The sequence below is a fragment of the Festucalex cinctus genome, chromosome 11 (genome assembly GCF_051991245.1).
Source record: "Festucalex cinctus isolate MCC-2025b chromosome 11, RoL_Fcin_1.0, whole genome shotgun sequence".
NCBI lineage: Eukaryota > Metazoa > Chordata > Actinopteri > Syngnathiformes > Syngnathidae > Festucalex > Festucalex cinctus.
In genome coordinates, this window is record NC_135421.1 from 18,161,215 (window position 1) to 18,183,714 (window position 22,500).

Consider the following 22,500-nt stretch of genomic DNA (forward strand, 5'->3'; position numbering starts at 1 on the left):
GGAAGCGCACAGAAGCTTTGTTGCTTTTGATATCAAATTATTGAACTGGTTTCCATCAAGCATATTTTTCAACTTTCACCAATCAACTTTACCAAACGAATTAAATCTAAATCATTTTTGTTTGTTGCAGGCTATTACTGCAAATAGCAGCTTTTAGTCGGCGCGTGGGGTTTCATACAAACTTGAGTGAAGGGTAAGAAAAGGGGGAGGAGATAAAATATGAGGGTACCGCCCTCCCGACTGCACAGTGCGGTGTATCGCATCACTGCATCTCACCCCAAACGGCTTAGATCACACTGCTTATATTTACGCTCCTGTTTAGTCTGCAGGTCACAAGTTGCTCTCTCCTGCTCGTCATCGGACGATCAATCATTTGTTGTTGTTGTTTTTTGTAATCTCCCATCACATCTCCATCTCAGACAGCCCCACGACGATCGAGCCGGCACTGGAGCGGTTTTAAGAACCGTCGCGCGTGGATGTCTGCTGCGCTCTCCGTCATCCATCCTCCTCTTCCTCGTCGTCTCACTTGCTGCCGCTACACTCGCAAACTACATTCGAAACTCAGAGCTGCAAGCCAGCGGGACCAATATGACTGACCCGGCCAGCACAGAGTCCTCCTACCCGGTCCCGGACTTGACCATAGTGGATCCGTCTCATGGCACGGTGCGGAACGGCCAGTGCGCCCCGGATGGCTTCGTCAACAACCAGCACAACAACCACATCAACCAGCAACAGCAGCAGCAGCACGTCAAGAGCCCCATCCAGCATGAGACGCTCCCCTCCGGCCAAGAGATGAAAATCACCGACACTGTGGAGGGTGAAGGTACCAACTATCCGTTTCATATTATTTTTGTTATGAGACGCGCCCCAACTGGGGAAATTAGGTGAGGTATTTTTAGCCTGCAGCTCTTATTTGAATAATTAATAAGCCAGAAGGATTTTTTTTTTTAAAGGATCTTCTACCTTGGTGGGGAAAAGACAAAAACAAAGAAATATTTTAGTGGATAGCATGTCTGTCTTGCAGTTCTAGGTTCACGGTTTGAATCTGTGTTGATTGAATATGTTCCACTGGTGCTTGTATGGATTTTATAAATCCAATCTAAAAACAAGTTGTCCATAAAGCAGCGGTGTCAAACATAAGGCCCACGGGCCGGATCAGGCCCGCAAAGGAGTTTAATCCGGCCCGCGAGATGATTTTGTAAAGTAAAAAAAAAAAAGTTGTAATGCTGGACTAATTAATCAGTCGGCCACAATCAAAATATATAAAATATATAAAATTTGTAACTTCACAAGCAGTCCTTGTACGGGGAAATCGTCCTGGATGTCATTATTTTACACACAACTTAAAGTTACGATTTGTTTAGTTATTATTATTATTATTATTATTATTAGTAGTATTTATTTTAATCATAGACCAACAAACGTGTTAAATACGAATGACTGGTAACACAAATATATGATATGACAAGGATTAGCGTCCTTATAACGTTATTAACTCATTCACTCCCAGCTGTTTTACTGGATTTTGACTGATTTTGCAAAGGCCCACAGAATATCGTGTTCTATTTGTTGTAAAAAACATGGAAACTACCAAAAGAAGGTGTAGCATCTCTTCTTTCATTAGGAAAAAAAAAAATAATTATGTTTCCGTTTTGCAGCAATTAGCATTGGAATATAGCTAAGTTCTATCATTATTCAAAAAACTGTTTAAAAAAGTGGGGAAAAGAGTTTTTTGCAACATGGCCCCGGTTGATCTCTTATACTCTGCTGCCACTTGCTGGCCGTTTTTGTAATAACTACTTTTGATTCAAGCGTTCTCTTCAGTTCAGAGGCAGCATGAAAGCCTTTTGTATGCTCTAGCATAAAAAATACAAAAAACGTATAAATACGTCTTTGGGAGCAAATGAGTTAACTGTGCCACGCAATGCATTCTGGGAACAGTATATATGCAAAACAGGTAGATTTAACACATCCAGGACTCAGTGTTGCCGTGTTCCATTTTCATTTGTATTATTTTTTTGGAACAATATGATTTTAATTGAGCTCCGTAATTAAGGGCTGGCACACAATTAGAAGAAATCTGCGTATAATTGACGGCAATCATTTTAAAGTTATATACCGTTATTTTACCGACGCGGCCCATTTGGTAAAATATTTTCCTCCATGCGGCCCCTGAGCTAACATGAGTTTGACACCCCTGCCATAAAGGGTGAATGTGATATGTTGGCTGGCATCCAGTCCAGTCTTGTACCCCGCCTGATGCTGAACTCAAATGCAATGCGTCCATGCATGTAGAATGGGCAGAATAGAAAAATAAAAAATAAAAAGCTGAACTATAAATACATTTTTTGTAGAATTTCTCAGGAGGCAGATGTTTGAACATTTTAAAGTACCAGTCATACAAATACATTGTTGAATATAATATATGATGATAAGTTATACGTATGGAAGTGGGCGTGGAAAGTGATACTTAGAGTTCAATGTCTGTCCCATTGAAAATGAATGGGGAAAAGTTGATATTAAACATTAAATTGTGCAAATACTGTCAGTAATGTGGAATCAGACGATACATAGCCCGGGAGGGGTGAATTTTTTAAGCTAGTTGAAATTTGAGCAGTGTAAATTGGAAGTATTATGTGGGAGTTGTTACGCGCCAAAAACAAAAAGTGTAGAAAATAAAAATCACAATAGCATAATTCCCACAACTAGGAAGAACTTGGACAGAGACAAATAAAAAAAACGACAAAAACTTTCATATATGCAACTGACGAGCCGACGAGAAAACACCTGTACAAGCCACAATTAAGTGCCGGAGAGAGCTGATTGGTGAACACAAGTGAGCAGGTTGACGAGCACAGGTGGGCACAATGACGTAACGAGACACAAGAGGGACACAAGGAAAACGTGACAAAACGAAAATCGAATCAAAATCAAAGAATTCTAAATGTAAGAAATTTTGTAACTTCAAATCAAGTGAATGCAAGAATAATGATAATTAAAAAAAAAAAAAAAAGAAGATAAAATCAGCTGCATAATACGAAGCCTGAGGCTGCACAGACATTTGTGCCTTGAAGCCACCTTGGTACCAGTCACGCGCAGAACCAATCAATTCTTTACTGTGTGTGTGCGTGCCTTTAGAAGCATCTGTGTGTGTGAAAGAGATTACGGATGATTTTTTTTGGCCATTTATAATCCCATTCATTATATGCACAAGTGAAACTAAACATTCCATAGTGGATAAGTGGGCCCATGTTATGATTCTCCGCCAATCCTAAGACTGTAACTTAGTTTTGTACAGCCACGTGTCATGTTTATGTCATGTTATTTGTTGACTAAATATGATTGCAAGGGATATCCTACACATGTTTAATGATGTTGAACTTTTAGTAGGCCGTATGGAATGAGTAAAACAGGAGTAAACAATACGAGCTTTTATTATTGTCAGAGATGTTAAGATCACTTTGTATTTAGGGCTAGACCGATTATCGGCTGGGCCGATTATCAGCGGCGATATTCAGCATTTTGACGACTATCGGCGTCGGCCATTTTGAAGAATCATTCGATAATAGATCCATTTAAAAATGTGTTAACGTCAGGGAAGTAATTATTTAAATTGTCAGAGATGCAGCTGCCCCTGCACCTTCTGTTTTTGTTTGAAATTAAAATTAAGGTAAGTAAAATTTGAATACAGTACTTCATATATTTTTAAATGTTGGAAAACTTTATTTACTGTAAAAACAACAATAGCTATTTCACTTTTGAAAACATCCTACTGCCCCATGGGAGTTCCCTGAACTTTTTGTTAGATTAAAAAAAAAAAAATGTCTATTGACCAGGGCTGGACTGGCCATCTGGCATGGAGGGCAAATGCCCGGTGAGCTAGCATCTTTTGGGGCCAACTCAGTGCTTTCTAGTTATTATTTTCCTGCATTGTACCCCAAGAGTCTGGCCCACAATTTCGAGGGACTAGTCCATTAATCCATTTTGAATATGGACAGCAAACTGAACCAACATCAGTCAAAATATCAGTGGCAGAACGATGTGTTAATAGACAGGCGGTATGGTTAGGAGTCGGGTCGAGCCAGACTGGGCCGGTAGACATAAGGCAAAATGCCAGGGCCCATTTTTTGGGGCCAGTCCAGCCCTGCTATTAACTAAAATGTGACAAACACTAAAAATTATTCAATAAACATGTGCTGGAAAAAAAAAGCTGGAGTTTGTATTTATTTATTTTTTTTTCAAATTTTGATGCCCATATGTTTCCTTTTAGAAAATTAATATCGGTGTCCTTGACTACTAATAATTGGTACTGGCATTGGTAAAAAAATAAAATAAAAATGTATCCATCTATCTCTACTTTGTATGTTTCACGTAAGGATAAAATTCCTCATTTATCATTTCAAACAAGTTCGTTGTAATTGTTGTCGGCTAAAAATGGGTGATGAAGCAATACTTGAACTCAATCACGTCCAGTTATTTCCTACGACTGAGTGTACAGATGAGTTCACTTTGGCGAGTCAGCAGAAAAAAAACAGTCACAGTGAAGACAATCTAAGAAAAAAGCCAAAATTGTATCTTCTTCCAGATTGCAATACCTTCCGCACGTCTCATTTATCAAGCTACATTCTGTTTGAAAGCGCTATATAAATAAAAATGACTTGACTTGAAACTGTCCTTTGAAATGACTCAGCGTTTTTTGTGTGTGTTTACATTTCAGGTCTGCTTGAGAGCAGCATGCGCCTGAAGCCTCACGAAGCTCAGAACTACCGGAAGAAGGCACTCTGGGTTTCGTGGATCTCCATCGTGGTCACCATCATTCTGGCCGTGACGGCGTTCAGTAAGTCTTTTACAATTGTTAGCCATGACGAGCGTGAAATGCTGCTCATTACGTGGCGTAATATGAGCGTGGAGTGGCGCGAATAACGCTGACCGAGGCAAGTTTTTTTTCTCGCTTCCTTGTAGTGACATGAGAACATCTGTGGAAATAACAGACATGCTTGCTCGGGATACTTTTGGAACGCCGTTGTTAAACAAACGTAACCGAGACAATACAAGTTAGATGAATACATTTGAAAACACACATACATACAATATATATTAAATACATAAATAAATACAATATAATGAATAAATAAATATTTAATAAAACATAAATAAATAAAAATATTCACAAAATAAAGTATATTAAAACAAAAAATAATCACGTACTTAAAATATATATTAAATAAATAAATAAATAAATATAAAATATAATAAATAAATATTGACTAAAACATAATTAAAATTAAAATCTGAACAAAATAATGTACAATAAAAACAAAAAATCACATACATAAAATATATATTGAATAAATAAATACATATAAAATATAATAAATAAATATTTAATAAAACAAATAAAATAAAAATATTCACAAAATAAAGTACAATAAAAATAAAAAAAACACATACTTAAAATATATATTAAATAAAAAAATAAATATAAATATAAACTCTAATAAATAAATAAATATTTAATAAAACATAACTATACTGCGATTGGCTGGCGACCAGTTCAGGCTGTACCCTGCCTACTGCCCGAAGCCAGCTGGGATAGGCTCCAGCACCCTCCGCGACCCTTGTGAGGAGTAAAAAAAATGGATGGATGGAACATAAATAAAATAAAAATATTCACAAAATAAAGTACAATGTAAAATAAAATAAAAAAATCAAATAGATAAATGTAGGTCGGCCCGGTGGAAAAAAGTGGTTAGCACGTCCGCCCCTCAGTACTGAGGACGCAAGATCGAGTCCGGGCTCCAGCCTTCCTGGGTGGAGTTTGCATGTTCTCCCCGTGCCCGCGTGGGTCTTCTCCGGGTACTCCGGTCTCCTCCCACATTCCAAAGACATGCATGGCAGGTTAATTGGGCGCTCCGAATTGTCCCTAGGTGTGATTGTGAGTGTGGATGGTTGTTCGTCTCTGTGTGCCCTGCGATTGGCTGGCAACCAGTTCAAAGTGTACCCCGCCTACTGCCCGAAGCAAGCTGAGATAGGCTCCAGCATCCCCCGCGACCCTTGTGAGGATGAAGCGGTTAAGAAAATGGATGGATATCATCCAAAAAATAAAAAATAAAAATGAAATCAAAATGAACTAAAATGAAAAATTCCAAAACTATAATAACCCTGCACTGTTTTTAGATGTAGCTAAAATGTGCCATAGCATTTTTTTTTTTTTTTTTTAAATTCATAACCTTATTATTGCTTTCAGTTGAAGCCTGTCGATGAAAAGCCACCGAGATGATCAATTGCGGGGTTAACAGGACGCATTTTCAATGGATTCCTTCAGTCTGATCAATTATCCACACATTGCATGCTTTTAAGAATAATACTTGTTTATTTAGCTGTAAATCTGAAGGAGATCTTAACGCCAGCAATGAAATGAGACAAATTTGATTTCTGACTTTTTGGACTTACAAAACAACAGAGGAAACATTGTTTTCCGTCTAGAAATGTGCTTGTAATGTTTAAATATCGTTTTATTCATAGCAGTTTGCTTATCAAATGATTTTCAGATGAGATATTTTTGGTCTAGTCTTTTTTTTTTTTTTTTTTTTATACTACTGCATCTTCAAGCCCATTTTTGGGGAACTAAGGGTCATGTGGTCCCTGCGACGCTGTCAAAAGTTGATGTTTTTGTTTTTTTTGTGGTTGTCATCATCATATGACACGGAGGGTGCCCCTCGCGTACTATGCGACGCTGTGGCCACGATGTTGCTTTGTCATCTTGACTCAGCGTCCGTCAAGTGCCGTGTGATGTTCAGAATGACGTCAACGCCGAGAGTCACGCCTCATTTAGAACATAAGCTGATTGTTTGCATCTCCAAAAGAGGATGTTAGCAGATGAGAAGAAAATGTCATCATTCGTGACGCCGTTTCAAATTTGAATTATCGCCGCGAATTATCGTCTGTGACGTCTCTGGGAATATTTGCTGTCTTTGAGCGTTCCTTGTCTGATGTGCTCCGCACTATTATCGACCATATCTCAACACATTGAATTCATCACAGTCGTGTAACGCCTGGTACACATGTAAGGATTGTTCGAATCGTAAAAGTTTTGTTTATCTGTTACGGATCCAAGACATGAGGATAACAAATCAAGCATTTAACAGTTTTGGCGTGACAGGCTGAAAATGTAAAGTTGTCGGGAATTCAGACTAGAATCTTCGAGATGACTGGATGCTCTGAACTCGTTGATGGGTGTAGATGAGTTGGTGGCATGAATGAAGCTTAAGACTTCAGTCTAAAAACAGTTGTGTCAAAAATAACCAAATTCCACTAATTTAACCCAATTTTCTTTCTTATGCAGGTTAAAACAACAATAACCCAATATGGGTTAAGAAGGACTGACCCGCTATACTCAGGTCAGTTGGACCCAACTTTCTGGGTCGTTTTTAACCCAAACGACCAAGAAGGTCACTTTTTGAGCCAAATAGTTTTGGTTTAAACAACACAGAATGTTGCTGTGGGTCATTTTTGACCCAAATTGGTTATATTTGACTCAGCTATTTTTAAAATACTTAAATAAATAAATAAATAAATAACCACAGAAATTGTGTCAAAAATGGACTGATCTACTACTTGGGTCATTTTGATCCAATTTTCCCTTTTTTTGGGGCTTATTATGAAACAAAATGACCCAATTTTTGGAGGTTGTTTTGCACTAAACAACACAATTTTTGGACTTGTTTTAATCAAAAGGACCCTTTTTTGTTTTGCACAAAACAGCACATTTTTGGGGGGTTGTTTTAATCAAAATGACCCCCATTTTTTTTGTGCACAAAACAACACAATTTTTTGGGTTGTTTTAATCTAAATGACCCCCAATTTTTTTGTGCACAAAACAACACAATTTTTGGGGTTGTTTTAATCAAAATGATCCTTTTTTTTTGCACAAAACAACAAAATTTTTTGGGTTATTTTAATCAAAATGACCCCCCTTTTTTTGCACAAAACAACACAATTTTTGGGGTTGTTTTAGTCAAAATGACTTTTTTTTTTCTCTCTGCACAAAACAACTTTATGGGTTGTTTTAAAAAATGGCCCAATTTTTTGGAGTTTTTTTTTTTTTTGTTGCACAAAAAAAACACAATTCTTTGGGTTGTTTTAAACAAAATGACCCAATTTCTTGGGTTGCTTTGCGCTTAACTACCCAATTTGGGTCAAATTAGGGGTGTTAAGAAAAATCGATTTGGCGATATTACAGCACGCAATTCTTGTATCGATTCAATATGCGGCCGAGTCGATGTTTAAACATCAATTTTTGATGGAAATATTCAACAAAGTCTTACTTAGGGTTAGGGTTCACACGCTAAGCATGGAAGAATGTTATATTAATGGAAAAATTTGCCTTAATATTTTACTTTAATGCTGTTCAAACATTAAACAGTTTCAGTTCAATACATTATCATACAAATTGTCATGTACATGTTCAAGTTTACTGATTAGTATTTTATAAATTTGAGTTTAAAAAAAAAATCGCAATAATTGACTCAAAGATTCATATTGTGATTAATCGGTATCAAATCGAATCATTCATGACCTATGAATCGTGATACAGATTGAATCTCCAGATACGAGGCAATTGACCCAAGTAGTGGATTGGTCCATTCTTGACCCAAATTGTTATTTTTTTGACCCAATTGTTTTCAGAGTGATAACTTCCATTCCAGAAAAGCGAATTGTAAAAACTCGTCAAAAAAAAACCCACATAGAAGAGGAATGAAGATGATTTTTTTTTGCAGTAAATTTCATCAACCACATTAAGCTTGAGACTCAAGGACTCAACATGAAGGACGCATGAACTGCGGGCCACCCGCTCTCCGCAGGACTGCCCGCAGTCGGAGGACGGGGTCACGGGTTCACGGTGAAGAAATCAATCAGTGACTGCGAGACGCAGACGAAAACGGAGATGAAGCGCTGTGAAGTGCGGCGTTGCCAGCGGGATGAATCTTGGCAGACGGCACCTGGGATTCTGTAGTTGTGATGGCCGCCACTTTAAACAACACTCCTGCCCTAGTTTCTGCTCATTGCTTTCGCCATCTTGTGTCTGTGATGTCTCATCACTTCTGTGCCTTCTTTCCCAACGTGACCTACCTAGTTCGTTTTCTTGCTCGGCGCAAGCTTTTCTTGATTTAATTATATAGGGGAGAGGAGAGCTGGCTCAGCCGTTCGGTAATATAGGCGAGTGCGAAAGATGATGAGGAATTTTTTGATGCAACACGACCACCTTGAGGACCGCTAAAAATTTTTGAGCCTGGGGATGTAAATAAGTTCATTTGGTGTCTGTGGATCTCACTCTGCTTCATCTATCCTTCCTTCCTTCCTTCCTTCCTTCCTTCCTTCCTTCCTTCCTTCCTTCCTTCCTTCCTTCCTTCCTTCCTCTCTTTAGTTTTTCCTCTGGTCTCTTGAGATCTCCCTAGTCTGTTGGAATTTCAAGGTTTCTGGGGTTGGTGAAAGATTCTGGTTTTGTAACCATGTGGGTGGCAGGTGTCTGGTTGGTGCTGGATTTCACTTAGATTCATCTTTCCTTCCTTTGATCTTTCCTCTGGTCTCCTGACCTTCTGAAGCAGTGTTAATTTCCTGAACAAAAACTAAACTAAAATAATTTCGTCAACACATTTTTTTCACCAGACTAAAACTAGACTAAATCAGTATGAATTTTTGCCGACAAATGAAGACTGGACAAAAATGTCTTTTTATGTGAAATAGTTTTAGATCCAAAAAGGTTCAATGACAAAAAAAACATACGGGTGTAAAATGGCTGTCCTGACTAAAACTAGACTAAAATGTTGACAGTTTTTATTGACTAAAACTAGACGAATAAAATTATGTTTTCTTGGATGAAAATAAAGACTAAAATTGTAGATTTATAGTTAACTAATAATTGACTAAATAAAAATGAGATGAGGTTTACTAACTGATAAAAATCAACAAGCGTCACTGAAATAATTAAAACTGAGATTAAATTTAAAAATTAAAATTAACACTAATACACACAAATGCACATAAAAAAAAAAAAAAAAGAGAGAGCAATGATGATGATGATATGTTGAATCGGCAAGACTGCCGAATGAACGATTCTGAGCTCTCCAAAAAAAGAGAAAAAAAAGAAGTAAATAAGTTCATTTAAAATCATACCACCTCATGGTAGTACAAAGTCAACAGTCATTTGTTAAAAATCCGTAAATGTGTGAATCTTTTAGTTATTAGCTATTTCATAAATGCTTCATTTTATTTTAGTTTTAGTTAGTTTCAGTATTAGTTTTAGTTTATTTATTTATTTATTTTTTAAATTGTGTATTACTTGTGCTCAATATTTAAAAAAAATAAAAATACCATGGGAGTGACATCATCTGAAGGTGCTTTTCTATTGGCTGCTGCTGAATGACGTCGCTTCCGTGTGACGCACTTTCAAACCTCCTTATTCTGGTTAATAGCAAAATAAATCTACTTAAAATCACATTTGAAAATCATCCCCAAAGGCTCATGCATTAAATTAATGACCAAAGACTACAATGAAGGACATTTTTGTTATAATTATAGTTAGTTTTGCAAACATAAAATATAGTTTCAGTTAGTTTTAGTTTTTTCGTTAGTTTTAGTTAACTAAAATAACCTTGATCCATTCTGATTTGGATTGGAAGTGAGGAAAATTGTGCGTTTGTACTGCACGAGGCAAATGGTAACCACAACAGATACTGACGGCTTTTCTGTCTGACGCCCTCAATACAGTCAAACTGCACATTTTAGAGTGGCCTCTTATTGCGGGCGGCCTAAAACACAACTGTGCAATAATCACGCTTTCTAATCAGCTTCGTAAATGCCACATCTGTGAGGTGGATGGACTATGTCGGCAAAGGAGAGGTGCGTTTACGTTTGTATTTCGTGTAATAAATGACAGTCCATGAACGGAACTGGTCAACAGTGGTGTGGTGGTCCATTTGTCTGATTTGGATTCAAGCAACTGGGGTCCGTTCCCACACAGTGACAGTTCAAATGTTCTAACGTGAATAGATATTTGTATGCACCCTGTGATTGGCTCACGTCCAGTCCAGGATTTGGGCTGCTTTTTGTCAGCTGAAATTGTCTTTAGCTCCCAGTGATCCTCAACAGCATTAGGGGCATTGAAAATGGATGCACTGAACTGAGCTGAAATCATTTTATCGGTCTCTGGACGAATATAGAAATTAGCCGAGAATTCCTTTTGATAAGAAGAATGAAAGTTTGTATTTCAGTCGCCACGTGCAGAAAAAGACGATACCGTGTCGTTGCAACAAAAAGCTTTGAGAGCATCATCGTGTGTTCTTGTGATCGTTACGTGGACATTCGCTGACTCCGGCGTCTTTTGCTTCGTCCAGCGACTGAGACAATAACAACACCGGTGTCAGCAGGCAATTCATCACATGCAGGCTTAAAAGCGGAAGAAATATTTGCTCGTCTTGCCGCAGCTCTGCCTCCCCGCAACCAACTCCCGTGGGGTCCCCGCAGTCACACCCACTCCTCTTTCTTCTTATTCTTTTCCCTTCCACGCCTTTTCCCTCGCCGTCTTCGTTTCTTCCTCTCTGACTCCGCTTTACTCAGACACCGAATGCCGCCTTCGCCAACACCTGCCGTCTGTCTCGCAGATGAAAACACAATCATTTATTCATTTTCTTTTCCTCACTGTCGGGTGTAATTTTAGCAGTGACGATGTGGAAGAAGTCTATATATAGATAGAGTGTTATTTGGCGCGTGGATAGAAACTTGGAAGCCAAAGAAGCTTGTTTGATGATGAGGGAAGTCATACAGCTATTGTGTTAACAACCCAGATCTCATCGAGCTTATCAATAAAGAATCATCGCTATGATAAAGTAGGTACAAACCACTGACCTGTATATATGGCTGGATAGCCGATAGCCCAGTGCAATTCGTTGAAGTCACAGGGCGGCCATCTTGTTGCCAGAGGGTGCCGGGGTGGTCACTATTTTTTAACATGTAAAAAATAAACAAGTGGTAAGTGCTGCTTTGAAGACTCACTTTTTCTTTTATCACTCAGTTCTTTGGAATATTAAATTTGGCAGAGGCATCTTTTGTTGAATTACAGTTAAAATTCTCAATTAAAAAAAAAATACCAGTTTCCTCCTGTACTAAACATCATTAAGCATATAATTTATACGTGTATTTAAGGCAAGTTGTAAAATGTCTGAAGTCCTCTTGTTTATGTTTAACTCCTTCACTCCCAGCCATTTTCGCAGAAGCAATCCCCTTCACTCCCGGCTGTTTTACTGGATTTTGACTGATTTTAAAAGGTCCACAGAATATTGTGTTCTATTGCTATAAAAACATGGAACCTACCAAAAGAAAGATTCAAGTCTCTTCTTTCATCAGGAAAAAAAAGTATGTTTCTATTTGTTTCCGTTCTGCAGCAATTATCATTAGAATATAGCAAAGTTTCATCATTATTCACAAATCTATTTAGGATTGTGAGTAATTGAGCTTTTCAACATGGCCCTGGTTGATCTCTTATACTCTGCTCCACCTGCTGGCCGTGTGTGTAATAACTACCATTTCTTCAACCGTTCTTTGAAGTTGAAAGGCTGAATCAAAACCTTCTGTATGCTCTAGCATAAAAAACATATAAATACGTCTTTGGGACACTTAAAACCTTTAAAATAGAACGTATTTATATGTTTTTGGGAGCAAATGAGTTAATACATTTAAAACACCATAAATCATGATGTTTCTACTCAGTGCTGTCCCAAATGTTCTCCATTTTCGATACTGTAAATGTATAGGATCGTATGCCGAGAAACGTTTCTTGGGAGGAGAAATATGGCGGCCTGGTCACCTCAAAAGTGACAGTGGTACACACATACACCTTTTGTTCCACGTTATTCCGATGACAAACCACCAATGTTCAGTTTAGCACTGTTAAATTTCACGCTATACACAAACCACGGGTTTACAATGGTGCCTTGAGACCCCCGCATACCTTCTTATATTGCCCGTCATGCTTTAGTTTAGATACTTGTGCCTCCCAGACAGTCACCGTAGCAGTCAGACGATATAGAATACGGATATCTCAGACTAGATGCGTGCTATGTGAACCTTGAGTGTTTCCGAGTCGTGCCGTTTACTATGTGGGCATTGTGCTAAAGAAGTGGAGACGATAGTGCTGCCTTTTGACTTAATCTCGTTCGAAACTGTGTGATTTGGATCGATGCCATTTACTAGCAATTACTGAATGAGCAACAAATGGTATGTGGAAGGGGGACTGTCCTCGCAACAGTGTGCTAACTGTTAAAATCATGCAGCCAGACATAATGCCAGTCTCCCAACTCGTCAGTCCGCTTTTACTAGTACCATTGTGTTCCAAAAAAAAAAGAATTCCAAGAATGACCTCAACACAGTGTAACCTTTAAATAATAATTGAGAAAAAGAACAAGAAGTGCAGCCATGGAGCCAAGAGAGCGAAAGGTAATGACAGTAAAAGAGCTGGCACAGCACACAAGTGACCTACAAAGATCCAAAAAGTGAGCAAAACCAGGGAAGAAGATAGAGTGAAAATAATAGGCAGGCAATTCACAGCTGGGGAACACATGAGGGCACAAAAAGTGGCTGCTGAATGACACTAGATGGTAAGTAATAATATACGAGCAAATACTTTTGCCAATGCATGGAGGAGCCTTCAAAAACCAGGATTGCCGTTGAAACCGACCCCAAGTATAATCACTGTAAAATCATCCACCAGACCACTGTGGATGCATTCAAGATTTTCCTTTCTGCGAGGACTTGTCAACCACTGTCAACTCTTTCCAGTATAGATTAGGGATTTTGGTAATGGAGTCGAATATCATTTAAATACAGCCAGGGAAAGTCCTTCCAGAGGGCTGCACTGGAACTCAGCATCTGCAAGAACCCGATTTAGTGGATTCTTCAGAGAGTGATACTAACCAAGTTGTTCAAAGGCTTCAAGAAGAAGATATGATCAACAGCCTATAGTCAGTACGTGTAAAGTTTTATTACTCTCTAAAAAAATGCAGTTTATGATGGACATTTCCTGGCTGTGCGCGAATGCCTGCTCGAGGAGTTCAGTATCCAAGCTGACGCTACTGCTGCATTTGAGGATGGTCGGATATATCCGAGTTGGTTTTTCCCAGTTCCGTTCTGAAAGCGTTCGAGGCGAAAGTAAACAAGCAAAATGGCGGATAGTGATAAATTTGTATTTTGGTCCTCAAAATTCATGTTGACTTCCAGCAAACTTCTCGCAAATTTGCTTCATTTATTGTTTTTGTTTTATCCCATAAGCATTTCATGCAGTTCAATAGTTCACCGTATAATTTTCATGCCGGGAGATAGCGGCATACTTTCACGTACGTCGCTTTACGTGAAGTTATATCGAATGTTTATGAATGAAGAAAGCTATCTATTCTATTCCGTTGGTGAAGTCAGGGGTGTTATGTTCTGAGGTTGGATCCCAAAAACGCAGACACAAAAAAGATTTTAACGTTTTATTCACACAACTTCACTAAACGAAAAATGAGTAAGATAACTTGGGCTGTGGAAGTACACCGAGGAACAGAGTTAATAATCTGACAAACACACGCTTCTCGGTTTGGCTTAAATAATCAGCGAATTGATTGGCTGTTGACCAGAAAAAGAGATGAAAGATTCTGGACATCACATAGCTTAAACCAGTTGAAACTAGATGCCGATTACATCAGTTCACAACAGACACTTGACCTCACGGTCATGACCCAAATATGACCCTTACACGACCCAAATTTAACCCTGGCGTGACCTAGCCATGACAACGGGTCCTTTTTTTTTTTCGACTTAACAAGTGGAATTTTCGAGTTCCCGTGCACATTTCCTGGTTTGAGCTCGGAAAAGTCTGACTTCCGAGCATCCTCGAATGCAGCATACATTTCTTTTTTTGTCATTCACGATGGTTGCTATGTCAGATTACTAAACACATCTGGCACACCAGATTTTCTGTGTCGTGATGGTGAAGTGTACCATATGCCAGATATCACACTACACGAGGGTCGGCGCTTAAAGGCAACTCAACATTTGTCTGCGGCACGTTTGTCGGCTCAAAATCGGGCTACATTCGTGTTATCCAAGGGAAAGAAAACTGAAAAGCCTAGAATGGCCTCACATCTGACACATGATACGAAAATGAAAAAAGTAAGTACGTATAGTGAGATTTGGCACACCCTGTATTGTGGAAGTGAAGAAGTTGCGATGCCATTGATTCTCATGACATTTTGTCGTGACATTTCAAAGTTGCGAGCAACGCATTGTACTGGAAATCCTTGTTTTTGTGGCTGTCATATGCTGTCCGTGGGCGAATGCACAGCTTCAATCTCGGGATTTTCAAAGTAAAACGAAAGGCATCATCCACGCTGAAGCAGACACAAACACATGTTCTTTGTACATCTGAAACACTTTGGTTGACCCCATTGGGTCTCCAGAGGGTTTAGGTAAGCAGTAAAATATAGCAGATGCAGATTTGGGGGTAAAGCAGCTGTTCTTGGACTTATTTTCTGCAACGGTTCTCTCAAACCTTAAAGTACATTTACATAGGAGACATACTACAAACAAAATTTAACAGTTTCCGCTTTCCGGTGTCTTCACAACAGCTTAACCAAGATGCGATTGAACAATTTTGTCATTTCACATCTGAGCTGGAATCTTTATCTTGCAGGTCTCTTACGCTCACACAGCAGGCATCAGAATAGGTTAACCTTGTCGTGATCATAATGCAATCAGTGGAGAATGAAAAAAAAAATTGGCTCATTTATAAAAGTATTAAAGCGGATTAACTCATCTTTTCACCCTCGTTCTCACAGCCATGGCTTGCAGGATTTATTTCTTGCGTGAGGGTTTACCTTTTTTTCATGGTTGAATTCTTATGCGTATCAGATTGAGGGTCATTATTTGTGTGAGGAATACTTTAGTTTAGTGAATGTATGTTTGAATCACTGATAAGTGCTGAGTTGACATGGAAAGAGCATGAAATAGTAGGGATGTTATAGTTTGGGAATTTTTCATTTTAGGTTCGTTTTTATTTTGTTTTCAGTTGTTTTATAAAGTTAGTTAGTTTCAAATAGTTGTCAGATTCGTTCTGTTAGTTTTTATTAGTTTTAGTTAGTTTCAGTATTAGTTTTAGGTTTTTTTTTTTTTTTAAATGTGTATTACTTGAGCGTAATATTTAAAAACAGCATGGGAGCGACGTCATCTGAAGGTGCATTTCTATTGGCTGCTGCTAGATGACGTCGCTTCTGTGTGACACACTTTCAAACATCCTTATTCCGGTTAATATAAAAATAAATCTACTTAAAATCACATTTAAAATCATCCCCAAAGGCTAATGCATTAATTACAAAAGACTAAAACGAAGGACATTTTTGCTATAATTATAGTTTGAGTTAGTTTTGTAAACAAAAAATGTAGTTTCAGTTAGTTTTCATTTTTATTTTTTTTTAAATAATTTTCGTTTTTATTTTATTTCATGAACGAAATTGCTTTTGGAATTTTAGTATTTATTTATTTTTTTAAGTTTTAGTTAACTAAAATAACCTTGCTCGGTTCACAGGCATATTACCTTCCCCTTCATCTGACCATTAGCGTAGATTTTAAACATAGAAGGGCCAAAACATCCCTAATGAAAATTAAATTGCACTAAAAAACTGGCCACCAGACGGCAGCTAGAACTGCACAATTGGAAATCAGCCTGACTTTTTTTTTTTTTTTTTGAAGCACGCTCCCCTGACCTCAACCCTATTGAGAACCCGCATGTAAGAACAACTCCGGGTGGGGTAATGAAGAGGAGCTGTTATGTTTTTGTGTTTGTTCAAAATAGCAGTTCTTTTAGTCTTGTTCAATTAAATCCACATTATTACAGAAGTTAATTTATTATTCATGCCCTGCGATTGGCTGGCAACCAGTCCAGGGTGTCCCCCGCCTACTGCCCAAAGCCAGCTGAGGTAGGCTCCAGCACCCCCCGCGACCCTTATGAGGAATAAGCGGTCAAGAAAATGGGTGGATGGATGAATTTATTATTCACTGGAAATTGCACTGATTATTTAGGAACATGAATAAAAACTGCATATAAATCGGCAAGAGTGTAATTACCTTTCAACATTCACTGTATTTCATTTTTGAGGATGAAAATTATTCTCTGTGTAGTTTACTGATCGTAATTCTTAATCCAAAGAATGAAGCCTTGACGGATATAGAATTCATCCTCAAAGTGTCAATTACCTTCAGCTGTTAAGACAACCTTGCAGTCTTCCTTCTCTTCTCTTCGTCAGTTTGCCGGCGATCAGCATTTCCACCAGAGCCGCATTTAATCAGCGCGTTTTGCTTGGCTGTCAAAAGCTGGCCATCTGCGGCATAATTATAGGACGGCCTTGCTCTCTCTCGGCAGCCTTGCGCACCATCATTTAGCTGTAAACACCATTTGAGTATTTTTTACACCTCGCCGCCAAAGAAGAGAAGCGGTTCGAAGAAGATTTGTCGTGCTCGCGAGGTACCAAATGAACGTTTTGCAGCCGCTCAAGCACACTCATTTGGCGTTTTAAAACCATAAATCATCAGTGTTGACACAATAATGTGGTATCAATAGCATGCAATCTATACTGTGACTTATTAAATATTAAAAGACACTGAAATAATTGTTCACAAAAACTAATGAAAACACAGAAATTCAAAAAAACAATTTCATTAACAAAATAAAATAAAAACAAAAACACTTTTTAAAAAAACGGAAACTAACTGGAACTACATTTTATGTTTACAAAACTAAAACTGACTAATTATACCAAAAATGTCCTTTGGCAATAGTTTTTGAAAATTAATTTCATACATGAGCCCTTGGGGATGATTTTAAATGTGATTTTAAGTACATTTATTTCCGTGTTAACCGTAATAAAGACGTTTGAAAGTCTGTCACACAGAAGTGATGTCATCCAGCAGCAGCCAATAGAAAAAGCAAATTCAGATGACATCACTCCTAGGTGACACATTTGCCTGCTTGACTTTTGACTCGAATGGCTCGGCTCGCCTGCTTTTTCATTGAACTCAGCCGAAATGCAACGCTAGCTAAGAAATGTGTTAATTTTTAAATTTTACCATGGTGTTTATTAAATATTGCACATGAGTAATATACGTTTTAAAAATAAAAACTAATTCTGAAACTAACACTAAAAGCATAACAGAACCACCCTGAAAACTAAAGTGCTAATTGAAGTGCTTCACTTTTTCTTGCATTTTGTCACATCTTGTGTTCATTTAACAACAATAATTTCGTCAACACACATTTTTCACCGGACTAAAACTAGACTAGACTAGAGTAAAACCCCCATTAATAAACAATAACTGGGACTAAACCAGTATGCATTTTCATCGACTAACGAAAGTGTCCTTCACTTCATAAAAATTAGGCTCAAATCTATAGACATTTTAGAACAACATGAACAAAAATGAGATGAAAATGGCCGTCTCTGCGAATCTGTCACGTCTATGTGACACTGTTATGTGACACACAGCACAAACTCATGGGACAGACAGGAGGTGGATTCACGGTGAAAGGTTAAAAAAAATAAAAATAAATTATAGTTATAAGTTAACATTAATCCAACGGCTATAACGTTCCAACAATAATGTTAATGCGACTGCTAACTAATGCTGGCTAACGTACTAGCTCATAGCATGGAGCCATAGTAGCCACTGTAATTGTGTGAATTTTTTTTTTCATCAAAAAGACGAAAACAAAATATGTGAAATAGCTTTAGATCCGAAAAGGTTCAATATAAACTGCTGACAAAAAAATATATATACAGGGGTAAAATGGTTGTCCTGACTAAAACTAGACTAAAACGTTGACAGTTTTTGTTGACTAAAACCAAACGAATAAAATGATGTTTTCTCTAAATAAAATAAAGACTAAAATGCTAGCTTTATAGTCGACGAAAAATGGACTAAATAAAAATGAGGTAAGGTTGACCAGCTGTGATAAAAACTAACAAGTATGACTGGAATTGGACTAAAACAGACTACATTTCAAAATGGCAGACAAATTTTACACTAGTCACGTTGAATTATTATTTGAAAATGGATGCACATAAACGTAACCATAACACAGGAGTTAAACACATTCATTCTTGTAATGTAATCCTCCCCTTTGCCTTTAATGCGGAGTCACTGGCAATTTCCCTCCTTCCTTAAAATCGGATTGATTGCGACGTCCAAAGTTTCATTCTACCTGCATACTAATTGACGCATCACATTGAAATGACCCTGACGGCACGAACGTATCCGGCGAGACCTCCTGAAGGGAGCTTCAAAGCAAACAGCATACAATAACAATTTCCTGTAACACGCCGCCGTGCTGGCTTCCCCTTCCCGCGCGAGAGCATTTGAGAGCTGGCCGTGAGTCCCAAAACAATCCCTGGCTTGTTTTGTTGTGATCGATGGTAAACTGATGATTGCGATGGATTCATTTACCAAGAGGCCCGGGCTTTCTTGTACTTCAATACGGCAGTTGGGGTACAAATTACATGCTGGCTTTTGGAAAAAGGGAAAAAGCTGCGTTTCTTCATCATTCATGAATTTTTCATGAAACTTATACTTGGGGGCGAATGGAAAATATAAATAGCATTCAGGAAACAGATAACAGGTGGAGGAGAGTCTTCATTAGCAACTATTAAGGAGACATTTTGTGCTTTTTCTTCCCAGTTGGATGAATGATTGAATGAATGATGCCAGTGCAGCTGATGACGGCGAGGAAAGGAAGTGAGCTAGCTTGTGTTAAGCGCGCGCAGCGCGTTGACGACTGAAACAAATGTCAATGATGTCACCTTGGCTACAAAAAAAAAATCATTCAAGAAGTCACTCAACCCTTAATGGACACCTTGCCGCTTTTACTGACTGTTGACAATAAAAGTGACAATGTTAAAAGAGTAGTCGAGTATGACAGAAGCTAACGCTGTTAGTTAACGCTAATATGTACAGCCGATACAGCCAGACCGCCTGATCTTGCACAAATTAAATTAAAATCTGGGTTTTTGTGGAACATCCAAACATTTGTCAAATATCTTACGAAGGATTTTTTATTTTTATTTTTTTGGCAATTCTGGCACAAGGATGGCTCTCAGTTTCATTCCTGAGAAGCCATTCAGTTAGCACCCATTCATCCTAAGTTGCTCGGAAAGCCTTTCTTCAGCAGCCATTTTCAATGAAATTATTGTATACTTTCAGGCTCTATGAATAATTTAAGAAAGTCACAAGAACTATTTGACAAAATATGTCTGCCATGGCACATTTGATTTGGTATACACCACAGAAAGTTAATTTGTCAGATTGTGAATGTTCATTTTGTGCGAGCGTGTAAAAGTCAGAAATGTGATATGATCTGTCCTACTGCGGGAAAGGGACATGACATAAGTGTACTCATTGTTGAATATTATTCGACGTTTTGCCTCAGTCTTTGCCTTAACTACAAAAATCAGTAGGGAATGTACTGTAGGTGATGAACTCAGATGGCACAATCTCTTCTTATTAGTTTATTTGAATTGTGTTTTAAGTCAGGTGTCTAAATCAGGTTGAAAAAGAAAGTATTACCATTTAGATATGAAAGTAATTATTACAATAAGTTCCTAAATACACATTAAAAAGCAAAAAAAACAAAAAAAAACAAAACAGCATTAGCATTTATCATAACTAAACCTAGCTAAGCTAAGGACATTAGTATCATATTTTCAGGCTACATTGCACTTAGCATTGCCGAGTTAATTTAGCATTTTAAGTCAGGTGTCTAAATCAGATTGAAAAAAAAAAGTATTACCATTTAGATATGAAAGTAATCATTACAATAAGTTCCTAAACACATTAAATAGCAAAAAAAACAAAAAAAACAGCATTATAGCATTCATCATAACCAACCAAAATGACCACATGGCTAAAGCACATGCTAAACCTAGCTAAGGTAACAACATTAGCATCATATTTTCAGGCTACATTGCACTTAGCATTGCCGAGTTAATTTAGCATGTTAGCATTAGCTCATCAATAATAATAATAATAATAATAATAATAATAATAATAATAATAATAATAATAATAATAATAATAATAATAATGCATTATTTATACACTCAAGGACATGGTACAATTGTAAAAATGATTTAATTAAAAACACTGTTTAAAAAAAAAAGAAGCCTTAGCTAATTGCTAAGCTAATACCAGTAACTGCTGCTTATGTTAGCATATTAGCATTGGCATATACACAATTAAACTAACTGAATTCCACCAGTGGGATGGTTTGTCAGATGTGTTGATCCTTTCTTCACTGTGCTGCCACTTTGCATTGATATATTATACTTTTTTGTTGTTGTTGTTGCTAGATTTGTCAGTCTGAAAAGTAATCACAAAACTTATAAAACACTTCACCCCATGATATCTGTGTAAAATATGATTTGCCGCAGTAAAAATCATCACTTATTGGGTGTTTAGTTCCATTTCTGTTTTTATAAATCCCCTCTAATGGTCCGGGTTAATTCAATTTAATCATGTGCTGACTGTATCATGTCTTTTTGCAGATATGAAAACAGTCATAATTTCTATCCATGTACACACCAATGGACTAAAATCTAATACTAAACTATCAAATAGCTGTATTATACAGAACATTTTGACTCGTTTGCTTGCATGGATTTACGAGCTTATATTGGATTTAACCGAAATTCAAGCATAAGTTCTGTTTTTCATCTCTCTATCTGCAAAAATAAATAAATAAATAAAATAATAAAAAAACGAGAACACAAATGCGAAGTGACAGTGCCCAAATTAAATAGATGGAAATAGTTGCTGGTCGTGACTCTTGGCTCATTCATTTTTAGTAAGATGAAACAGCATTGGTGTGTGGGGGACTTACGTCATTACATTTTACCCAGAATGCAGCAGCCGCTCCTTAAGGATTGTGGATTATCTCAGGTTGGAGACATCGCGCAGTTGTATATCTGTAATTATTTTTGCCATCAAAAGCCCTCGATCAGTCTTGTTTTTGTTGGTTCATAGTTTGAGGTGTCACAAAAGTAAAATATTATTGTCAATGGAGCTAGCAACAAAGGATCCTATCAGATCAATATAAAAAAAAAAACCATTAAGTCCATTAAGCATATTTTCCCCCCCAGTCAGTAGCTGTTTTTTTTTTCTCTCATGTGCAATATTACAAGCTGTTCAGCCAGATTGGCCACCGAAGTGCTGTCTTCATTGATTTGCCTCTTTTCTCTGGCTCCAACCGTTTGCGATTGTGTTGCAGCACACCTGCACCTTGTCGCCTGCCAGCTTCATAACAACTCATTTGTTACTTAGCTGTGGGCTGGCAAGCGGCTACATGTGTACCGAGTGAGAAAAATACACCATACAACATATATAATATGTCATTTACACCTTTATTTACCACTGCAGTATTTA

General features: G+C 37.6%; 1 protein-coding gene across 1 annotated transcript in view; it reads left to right on the top strand.

Moving 5' to 3' along the window:
* Window positions 1-243: 243 nt before the first annotated feature.
* tmem163a (transmembrane protein 163a) overlaps window positions 244-22,500 on the top strand; it is a 33,010-nt gene continuing 10,753 nt past the window's right edge. Inside the window, exons 1-2 of the mRNA XM_077537609.1 lie at window positions 244-823; window positions 4,718-4,837. Of these exons, the coding sequence (XP_077393735.1) occupies window positions 589-823; window positions 4,718-4,837 (355 nt within the window). The 5' untranslated portion in view covers window positions 244-588. The remainder of the gene's footprint in view (window positions 824-4,717; window positions 4,838-22,500) is intronic.